Source organism: Microtus ochrogaster, unplaced genomic scaffold, assembly GCF_000317375.1.
Source record: "Microtus ochrogaster isolate Prairie Vole_2 unplaced genomic scaffold, MicOch1.0 UNK4, whole genome shotgun sequence".
Classification (NCBI taxonomy): Eukaryota; Metazoa; Chordata; class Mammalia; order Rodentia; family Cricetidae; genus Microtus; species Microtus ochrogaster.
The window spans coordinates 9,968,857-9,979,653 of NW_004949102.1; the positions used below are offsets into that span (position 1 = coordinate 9,968,857).

The window sequence follows — 10,797 nt, forward strand, 5'->3', positions numbered from 1 at the left end:
TGTGTGTGTGTGTGTGTGTGTGTGTATGTGTGTGTGTGTGTAAATTATATTTGGTTTTAAGGGAACAGTCAGAAAGCTTGTTTTTTAAATGACAATGTTGTGTTGAAGAACACTTGCTCAAATGCTGTATTTAAACACCATATAAATCTACTGTGAGTTTTTATATTATTAGAATAAATAGATACTGTTAAAATTAATTTCTGTGAATGTAGGGATCCATTCTTGATAGGGTTCACATGTTCCATGGTAGGGGCATATGGATTAGAAATTTTAGGCAGAAGGAACAGAGATAAGAAAGAAAAAGACAGAGACATAGAATAGAATTGGGAGGGCAATCCAGTGAATACTGAATCCACCTGTGTTTATCATTATCTTTAAATACCCCAATCCAAAAGAGGGGAAGAAAGAAAAATCCTCTTTTTCATGATACCCAAAACACTTAGTAACCACACCCAGGTTAACATATCCTGTTAGTAGGCACACCTTAAGTCAAATCTCCTGTCAGCAGCCTTGAAGGAGCAAGAATAGGCTTGGCCTTTAGTCGAGGTAGTACAGATCCTCCACTTCTGTGGACCGTAATAATACCCAAAACGCCAAGTAATTACACTCTAGTCAAGATATCTTTGTTAGTATCCACACCTTACGTCAAACCTCTCGTCAGTAGCCTTGAAGGAGCAAGACTAGGCCTGAGCTCTCTGACCTTTAGTCAAGGTGGAATGAACCCACTTCTGTGGGCTCCCACATGTGAGCGCTGTTTGCCAGGCATGGTTTTGTTTTACCTGAAGTTTAAAATTTTTATTTTGAGTCAGGTGGTGGTTGTGCACTCCTTTAATCTAAGCACCCGGGAGGCAGAGGCAGGTGGATCTCTTGAGTTTGAGACCAGCCTGGTCTACAAGAGCTAGTTCCAGGACAGGTTCTAAAGCTACAGAGAAACCCTGTCTTGAAAATCACCCCATTCTCCAAAAAATTTTTTTTGGTTGTCTTTGGAAGTTGTCATTGTTGCATAATTTTGTCTTTGGGAGATGAATTAAATCCCTTCTTGTGATTTCCTACAAGCAAGTCAAGTGTGGAGGTGCAATGAGTAGTTTTTAAGCTTAAATATTTTGGCTGGATTTAATTACCTCAAGGGATAAGGCTATATGATGGGCCAGTGGTTTACCAAATTATTTTTTATTTTCTGAATGTAGATGTCACTGAAGGTTAATGCATCCTCTTTTCTTCACTAGAGATTGAGTTAAAATCCATTTTTAGGGCATGAGTATAAATGAATTTGTTGTTGTTTTTCCTCCTTGGGGACACTTTGATCATTTTGTGAGTCTGCCTTTCCATTTGGAATTACTGGCAGTAGCTTGCACAGGGCCCAGGGGCTGTCATAGCAGGGGCAGTTACAAGTCAGTGTGAAAATGAATGGGCAGGCTTCAGAGGGCAGAGCTGGCCCAGGGCTTGTCAATCTTCCACTCCTTGATTCTTTCCTGCTTTAACTTAAGAAAACTTATTTGGTACTGACATTTGATTATATCACCTCACAGAACAAGTGATGTGTTATGGGTGAGCTGTTGCCCTTCATTATTATTATGTTTAGGTCATTTTGAGCTGGTCTGTGTTTGACAGCCATAGCTTTCTGTCTTCATTGTCTAAAAGCTCCCAGATGACTCCTTTGTCCACTGTAGATCTGTCATTAATATTTTTGATCACCAATGCATTTAATGATTTTTATTAACTATTGCTTTTACATGAATTTTTTAGTTTTTAGGGTCATATTTGTATCTATAGTCAGTTTTAATGGTATCACCCATTCATAAATGGTGCTATTATTGCACATAGCTACCCCTATCAGAAATATTGAGAAAATATCCTATGTAGAGAATAACCAAATCCTTAGTTCTTCAGGTAGCTGGGATTTTTTTTTCTCTTCAGGCTTAGGTTGAAGTCACCATTTTTTCCTTCCTCATCTTCCTTTTGCTCTCTGTAGCCTTTAAGTTTCTTTCACCTTTTGCTCCACTCCTGAGTAATAATACTTAATACATCCTTCACCTTTTCCTTTCAAAATATAAAAGAGCATTATCACATAGAAAAATAATTGAATTTACACAAAGAAATGAGATCATAACTCATGTGCTCCTCCTCACCCCACAGTTATCACTTTAATTTTTAAAGTCAGTTATTTTTGGTTCCCTGTCTTTCAACTTCTCTATTATAGGCATTCCTGTATGATTTGGTTCATTCAGTCCTTAAGCCATCTTAAGAGCATCTTCTTTGTTATCTTCGGTTCTCCATTTCAGTCCCCTCTGTTTAATCAGAATGGATCAGGATATCAAGAGGTCATGATTGTTACTTCCCACCAGTAGTATGTATGCCAAAGTGCATTTACCTCCAAATGCGTGTGCATATGAGAAAAAAGAGAGAGACTGCTTGGTTCTTTATAGATACATACGTGACCTTACCCAACAGAGTTCTGTTTAGCTCATGATCACCTTGAGAATAAGCTATTAAAATATTCATGCAATGTGCCTTGACTTGTCTTAAAGAGTAAGTTTTATTAAAGTTGATTTAAGCCAGTGCGGTGGTTTTGTGCTCGGGAGCCTAAGGCAAGAGTAATGTGAGTTTGAAGCCACCTAGGGTCACACAGTGAGACCCTGTCCCCAAACTAAAAATACCCCCCTCAAAAGAAGTTGATTTCAACCATCAGCGTTTGAGATTCTAGTGAAAATATGAATTGATATAGTTATTTTACATGTGTCCTTGGACAAGTAATGTGTATGGGAGTAAACAGTACCTAGAGCTTTGTTATGTGTCCTACATGCCTTTATGTAGTCCTTTGTCAGGGTTTTCTTTGCTTTTTCTCTTGTGTTCTATTTATCTTAGCAAAACCTCAAGGGCATACTAGGTTAATCCACATGATACTCTGCAAGCCTGATACTGCATACTCAGCTCTCAGAAACTCCTGTTCTTTCTTACTTATAGTATGGCAAGATTCATTAGCTGTACTTACTTGGCTCTCTTTTCCCTTTCAGGTGTCAGCAGTGGAGTCTTTGGAGGGCCCCCTGCTCCAGGTGGAGGGACTCAGTGACCTCAGGCTGGAACTTCACAGCAAGAAGATGAACCTGCACTTGGTTCTCATAGAGGAACTGCATCGGCACCTGTACATCAAATCCACTAGCCGCGTTGTGCAGCGTAACAAAGAAAAAGGGAAGATGAGGTTGGTTAAAGAGTGTCTCTCCTATAGTGTCTTGTGGCAGTGACATTATTCGAAGAAACATACTTTGTATTCCAGAACATTATGATTTGTTTTCTTCATCCTGTAATATGCTGCCTCTGAACTCATAGATGGTTTTATAATAGCAAATATGCCATATCCAGAGAGGCTAACATCACAGTGTGTTCATTTATTCCTTGTATATTTGTTCTGGTCCTCTTATGTAAGGGTGTGTAAGAAATATCTCCTGTGGCCCTGTTACATAGGGATCAGAGACACTCTTATGCTCTTAGAGGGAGCTGAGAAAGAACTCCTTAAATTGAACAGTGAGGTCAGCAATAATAAAAATTACAGAGATATATGAACTGAAGTTAGTAACTACTACAGAATTACTTCAAGGCTTGATGTAAATAGGGTAACTATGGGCTGCCTTTTTAGTAGTGTATTCTACTGGGGTCACTGTGAGCAATAGAGCTTCTTTCCATTGTCTGCAGAATCATTTTGAATTTTGTGTGAATGTCTGTGTACATTTATAATCATTGCTTTGCTATCTCTGGGAAGGGTTTTTACTTAAATAAAGAAAGCAAGAAAAATTTGGAGACTTCAGGTTGAGATTTCTCAGTAGATATGTGAAACAGTCACAATAATTTAGATATTGTATTGGTTAATTTTGATTGTCAACTTGATTAGATTAACAAATGAGTAGAATATTATTGGGATATACCTTCGAGTATATCTGTGATTGCATTTTCTGAGAGGATGAATATATTAGGAAGATTCATCCTATGGGCTGAGATTGAGATGTGAATAAAAAGGGAGATGGAGAAAGACAGCTGAGCATGTTAAACTGAGATAGGAAGAGTCCTACCCTCCATGCTTCTCCACTATGAAGTCATCTGCTCCCATGTGTCCCCACCTTGTCCTGTATATCTACCTTCTGAACCACACAACAAGAAACTTCCTTTCCTTTAATTGTTGTTGGCTTATAATAATAATAATAATAATAATAATAATAATAATAATAATAATAATAATAATATTTATTTATTTATTTATTTTCTGAGACAGGGTTTCTCTGAGTAACAGCCCTAGCTTTCCTGGAACTAGCTCTTGTAGACCAGGCTGGCCTCGAACTCACAGAGATCCACCTGCCTCTGCCTCCTGATTGCTGGGATTAAAGGCGTGTGCTGCGACTGTTGGTGGCTTTTTTTTTGAGGGTGTCATATTCTTGGAGCGGTAATGTTCAAAACAACCTCTCCCCGCTCCCTTAAGAGGGTGAGTGCATTATTACTTTTGGTTTGGGCCTTTGCTTTTGTGAGTCATTAAGATAAATGAGTCAGTCTTGAAACATTTATGCTGGCTATGTTCTCTCTTTCCTCTGCCATTGCCTTGCTGTACTTGGTCCCCAGAGAATGAGGGGGACAGATGTGAGGAACCAACTCAAGATCTACCCAGCCTGGCTGAAAGTCACCAAAATATTTGCTTATTGATGAACTTTTCTGTTTTTTTTTTATTCTTTTTTTTTTTTTGAGGTTGAATATTCAGGGAGTCATGAAGGGGGAAGGGAGAAGGGGGAGGGAAAGAGGAGAAGAGAAGAGAAGAGAAGAGAAGAGAAGAGAAGAGAAGAGAAGAGAAGAGAAGAGAAGGGGGAAGCAGAGAAGTGGGGAGAGAGGCAGAAGCGAAGCTGCCTCTCCGAGAGGAAGATGGAAAAGAGCTGATGAACTTTTCTGATCTTTATGTTTGTATGCAGCAAACATTCAACAACTTCTATGAAGCAGTGTGCTGCATGAACATAATAGAGACCCCTAAACAGGACAGAAACATGAAGTGTCAGAAAACCAAAAGTAAATCAAGAAATTTAAGTCTTAATTTAAAATTTTAGTATGAAAACCTGACATTGTAGTGCACACCTTTAGTGCCTCTTTAATGCTAGCACTTAGGAACTTGGGAGCCAGAGGCAGGTAGATCTCTGTATTTGTTTTTTTAACCCATTTGAGGGCACACCATCTAGCTCCCAAATAAATACATGGAGACTTAGTCTTACTTATGAATGCCCAGTCTTAGCTTGGCTTGTTTCTTGCCAGCTTTTCTAACTCTTTACCTATGTTTGCCTCTGGGCTTTTACCTTTCTTTATTCTATATTATCTTTATTTCCTTCTTACTCTGTAGCTGACTGGGTGACTGCCCTTGGTGTCCTCCTTTCTTCCTTTTTTTGCTCCTCCCTCTTCTTCTCCAGATTTCTTCTTTCTATTATTCTCTCTACCTGGCAGTCCCATCTACCCCTTCTCTTGCCTAGCTATTGACTGTTTAGCTCTTTATTAGATCAATCAGGTGTTTTCGATAGTGGAGTAACACAGCTTTTCAGAGTTAAACGAATGCAACATAAAAGAATGCAATATAACTTAGCATCATTAAACAACTATGCCATAACATAAATAGATGTAACACATCTTGAACTAATATCCTACAACAGATTTCTGTGAGTTTGAGGCCAGCCTGGTCTACAGAGTGAGTTCCAGGACAGCCATAGCTACACAGAGAAACCCTGTCTTGAAAAAGCAAACAAAAAACCAAAACAATCCCCCCCCCCCAACAAAAATTCCAAACCAACCAACCAAACAAAGTATTAGCAAGAAAAATTAAATAATTGTATGTATATGCCTTGAGGTCAGAGGATGGTTCAAAGAAGTGGGTTCTCTGTTTTCACATGTGGGTCCCAGGGATTTAAGTGCTTCAGGCTTGGCAGCAAGTGCCTTTACCTGCTGAGCCCTCTTGCTAACCCAAATGTCATTTTTTACCAAACTGTTTATGCCACTTTGTTATGGTAGTCTCAGCTAATGAATCATCAGTGGTCCAGAAGTCATAATTAGAATGCACATGAAGAAAGTCATGTTTTTTTTCTCAAATTAGCTTATAAAATGATAAGTATAGCTTATAAAATGATTTTTCATACATTTTTCATTTTGGTTAACTTTTCTTCCCACTCTTTCATCTTCTTCATCTCCTACTTCTATCTCCATTTAAACATTTTCATTCTAGTATCTACTTTGATATCACGTATGAAGAGCTGAGATTTTTGTGTGGGCTATAGACTGGTTGACTACATAATGAATTCTGTGCCAGCTAAAGAGTGAAAACACTGTGTAAAACAAAACAAAACACAACAAAATTATAAGTAGAAAATGACTTAGTAACTAAGAACATTTGCTGTAAGAGGACCCAAGTTCAAATCCTCAGCATCCTCATAAAACAGCTATGTGTCTGTGACCCCAGCATTTGGGACAGAGACCGACAGAGACCGACAGACATCAGGAACTTGCTGGCCAATCAGCCAAATCAGTAATATTTATGTCCAGTGAGATATCCTATTTCAAAAAATAGAAAGTGGAGAATCAATTAAGAAAGACATCGAATATCAACCTCTGGTCTCCACATGGGTGTGCACACATCCCGCTTACATGGATGTGTATATTCTGCACATACACAAAATAAATAAATAAAGATGTCTGGATAGGTTGTAGAAAAGAAGAAATAGAGGAGAGAGAGAAATAGTAAAAGCTGTGTTCGGAAGAAATGAATAAATGGGAAGATTGCCACATTCTCAGCATGTAGATATTTATTTCGTTTAAACCCAGCGGATGTGTTTGAAACTTACAACTGAAGTCTACTTAGAAGAATAAATATGTAACAGTGATTCAAAACAAAAACAAAGACAAAATGAAAAAAGGAAGTTCTGGGGAAGGCTTTCCTCATGTGACATTAAAGTATATTTTAATGCTGCTCGAAACAGAACAGCATAGGATGAAAGTAGAAATATTACTGGGACAAATTAAGAGTTCTGAAACGTTATTGTTTATTTATTTTTTGATGTTCATTTAGGTCAGTATAGGATAGGGCAGGGAAAATATTTAGAACACCTACCTGGGTTAAGGTAATTTAGCTATTGTTTTGAAGAAAATTTAGGTACCTATCCTTTATATATAAAAGATTCTAGTCAATAGAAATAAATCATATGGTAAAATTGATAGGCATTAACATATGAGACTATAAGTAGAGAATTGTCTTTCTGAGCACTCAGACAGTTTGTAAAATTTTAAATAATTTATTCCAAAACATGATTAGAGCAATACAACCTTGAGAATCAGCTAGCCAAAGCCATCCATAGCATGTTGTTTTGTTAAGGGTGGGGATTATGAATAGTTTCCTCTCTTTGGTTGGATAACCAACGTGCTTTTTGTAAAATTTATTCTTTCTTTACCCTTGGAATTCCATTTCCAAGTTCAGATTATCAGTTTATGAATATATATATATATATATATATATATATATGGATATTCATTACAAAATTATTGTTAATAACAGCACGAAAAACCATATAACTCAGCTTGGTGCAGTGGAGTATGCCAAAATTCTAGCACACTCAGGGGTAGGCGATAGAGCTATGTCACCCTCTCTCAACAATGAAATGACATATCCCATGCCCCACAAAAAGGGAACCCCCAAACCAACTTCCTTACCCACCACCAAACTTCATAAACCTTTAATGCTCATCATGAAGAGCATGGTTGTTTCATATAACACAGCAGTTTAAAATGGATGAGAAAGATCTCGATGCTTGATTGGTAAGATTTCTGAGATGTACTATTGAATCCTTCAATCAAATTGAAACAGCGTGTATTATATGAGCATATGTGTCTTTAACATGCAATCATAAACATGTGTAGTTATCTAGAATGCTCCGCAAAAAGTTATGTGCAACATTCATTATTGTGGAAGTTCGAAGTGGGGAGTGAAGAACATTTTAGTGGGTTATTTTCTTATTTCTGTATAGAGCCTCTGACTTTATCATCATATGAGGTCATTGAAAAACTTATGTTCTTCTTAGTGATACTAGGTCCTACCCAAAATGTCTGTGGTCTCATTAAAAGGATTATTTTTGACTAACTAATATTAACATATGATAGAAAGACAGCTTACACATCTGTCTGGAGGAGGTAGGGTGTAAACCTCATTGAATAATTCCTCATAGTCTAACATGCCAACTTTCAACTCTAAGGCATCAAAAATCTTTTTTTTTTTTTTTTCCCGAGACAGGGTTTTTCTCTGTGGCTTTGGAGCCTGTCCTGGAACTCGCTCTGTAGACCAGGCTGGTCTCGAACTCACAGAGATCTGCCTGCCTCTGCCTCCCGAGTGCTGGGATTAAAGGCATGCGCCATCATCGCCCGGCCCGGTTTTTTTTTTTAAATATTTATTTATTTATTTGTTATGTATACAATATTCTGTCTGTGTGTATGTCTGCAGACCAGAAGAGGGCACCAGACCTCATTACAGATGGTTGTGAGCCATCATGTGTTTGCCGGGAATTGAACTCAGGACCTTTGGAAGAGCAGGCAATGCTTAACCACTGAGCCATCTCTCCAGCCCTATCAAAAATCTTTTGTTGGCAGAGCAGTAAACTTTGCTTTATGTTGGAATTATGGTATGAAGGAAAGAGTAGTTTTGCAGATATATTTGGAGAACTTGTAAATATGAAGGCATTGTAAATGATAATCTCGATTGAGGATTTTGAAATAAAAAAATGGAAAATGTGATACAAAAAAAAAAAGAAAAATTATTTAAAAGATAGTTCATCCTGACAGATTGTGTGTATCCTGGGTCAGTACTCTGCCTTCTCTTCTTTTATTTTCTTTCTCTTTTCTTTTTTTTTCTTTTTTGGTTTTTGGTTTTTCGAGACAGGGTTTCTTTGTGTAGCTCTAACTGCCCTGGAACTCACTCTGTAGACCAGGCTGACCTTGAACTCACAAAGATCTGCCTGCCTCTGCCCGTCTGAGTGCTGGGATTAAAGGTGTGCACCACCACCTACTTCTTTGTGCATCTTCTGAAGTATTGTACCGCTAAGAGGAGAGCACTGTAGATCCTGTGGGTTTGGTATTCATTGTTGTGTTAGTGTGGAAGAACTAGTTTACTGTATTTTCACCCTTGATCTGCTCTTTGAGGGCATGGCTCTTTTTTTTCTCAATATTTTCTGATTTCTAAACTATTCACTGTTGTTTCTGTATTTTCAGCTAGATCTCAGAAATATATGGAATTATTATGTCAGTGACTCCTGTCTCATTAATTGGTTAAGATTTCTTACTCAAGGCATGTTATCTTTGATGGCTATTTTGCAGCTCGGTTTGATTTAACCAACTTTTATGAAGATTTGCTCTGTGACAGTCTCTGTATTAGCTATTCTGGTTATAGAGGTGTATATATTAGTTATTACATTTACAGTGTAATGCTTTGTGAACTCCCGTCAGTCTTTGACAATGAAATCCACCAAATGAGCTGGACCTGTAAATTTTGTAATAGTTGAACCTATATATACTAATCCAAGGATTAGCAATGACTAATCCAAGGAATTAAGAACAAATGTTTTACAAGCTGGAAGATTTCTAACTGTTCTTTAAAAAAAAAAATAATGAAAGAACAGTTTTCATGGATTTGAAAATCAGACACATAATGAAGAAGTTCCTTGCAAGTTGGGTGATGAATTGTGGCCAGAAAGCCCTTGGATAAATTATGGTGGCAGTGGGATTTGGGTAAGTTATGGTGGAGTTACTTTTGGATGTGCTGTGGTACAGGTTGCAACATAGTTTCCCCATTTGCACCATGTTGTTTGTTAACCCACATCACTCATAATACACATTGATGTGCATCAACTGATGTGTTGTGGGTGATTCTGAATGGATTAAAAATAAAAGTTATGTATATTTTAAAAAATAACTCCACATTTCTACATTTCTTTTAAAATATAACAATTCAGAGCATTCTTACTAATTAGAAATTTCAAGAGAACAGCCTTTTATTTATTTTCTTTTCTCAAACAACTCCCAGAGGTTCAAAGACCTTTGAGGAAATTAATACCTTTTAAATTTTGTCTCTGATTCATCGTGAAGGAGGACTTTTCTCTCTTTTTGAAATAAAAACTAAAGTACATTTAATGTGGTATGCCATAATAGCATCTACCTCTCTTCTGAGCTTTATTTGTGTAGTTAGTAAATGAGTAGGTGTGGAGATTTTCTCTGGAATTTCTGAAACCAAGTCTTTCCTTTGAAATCCAAGAGAAGGGCTGGACAAATGCCTCCGAGGTTAAGAGGACTGTTTTTTCCGAGGACTCGGGTCTAAATCCCAGCACCCACAGTGCAGCTAATATCTGTAACTCCAGGATCTGACACCCTCACACAGACATACATACAGGCAAAACACCAATGCACATAAAATAAAAATAAATAAATAATTTTTAAAAAAGAACTCCAAGAGGAGTTGGCACAGTAGCACACATCTTTAATCCCAGCACTTGGGAGGCAGAGGCAAAGAGGATCTCTGAGTTTGAAGCCAGTCTTGTCTACATCATGAGTTTTGGGATAGCCAGAGGTGTCTCAAAAAACAAACAAACAGAAAAAAAACCAAAGAAATAAAAATGAAGTCCAAGAAAACCTAGAAATCATTTCCAGAGTTTTTTGCCTTTGAATTAGTGTTCACAGAGGAGAAAGTTAAGGTCTAAGGTTGTCTGTGTGTGTGTGTGTGTGTGTGTGTGTGTGTGTGTGTGTGTGTGTGTG

At 37.6% G+C, this 10,797-nt stretch overlaps 1 protein-coding gene across 1 annotated transcript in view; it reads left to right on the forward strand.

Moving 5' to 3' along the window:
• The window catches only part of Exoc4 (exocyst complex component 4), a 719,572-nt gene that overhangs the window by 50,287 nt on the left and 658,488 nt on the right, over positions 1-10,797 (forward strand). Inside the window, exon 4 of the mRNA XM_005365800.2 lies at positions 3,015-3,199. Within this exon, the coding sequence (XP_005365857.1) occupies positions 3,015-3,199 (185 nt within the window). The remainder of the gene's footprint in view (positions 1-3,014; positions 3,200-10,797) is intronic.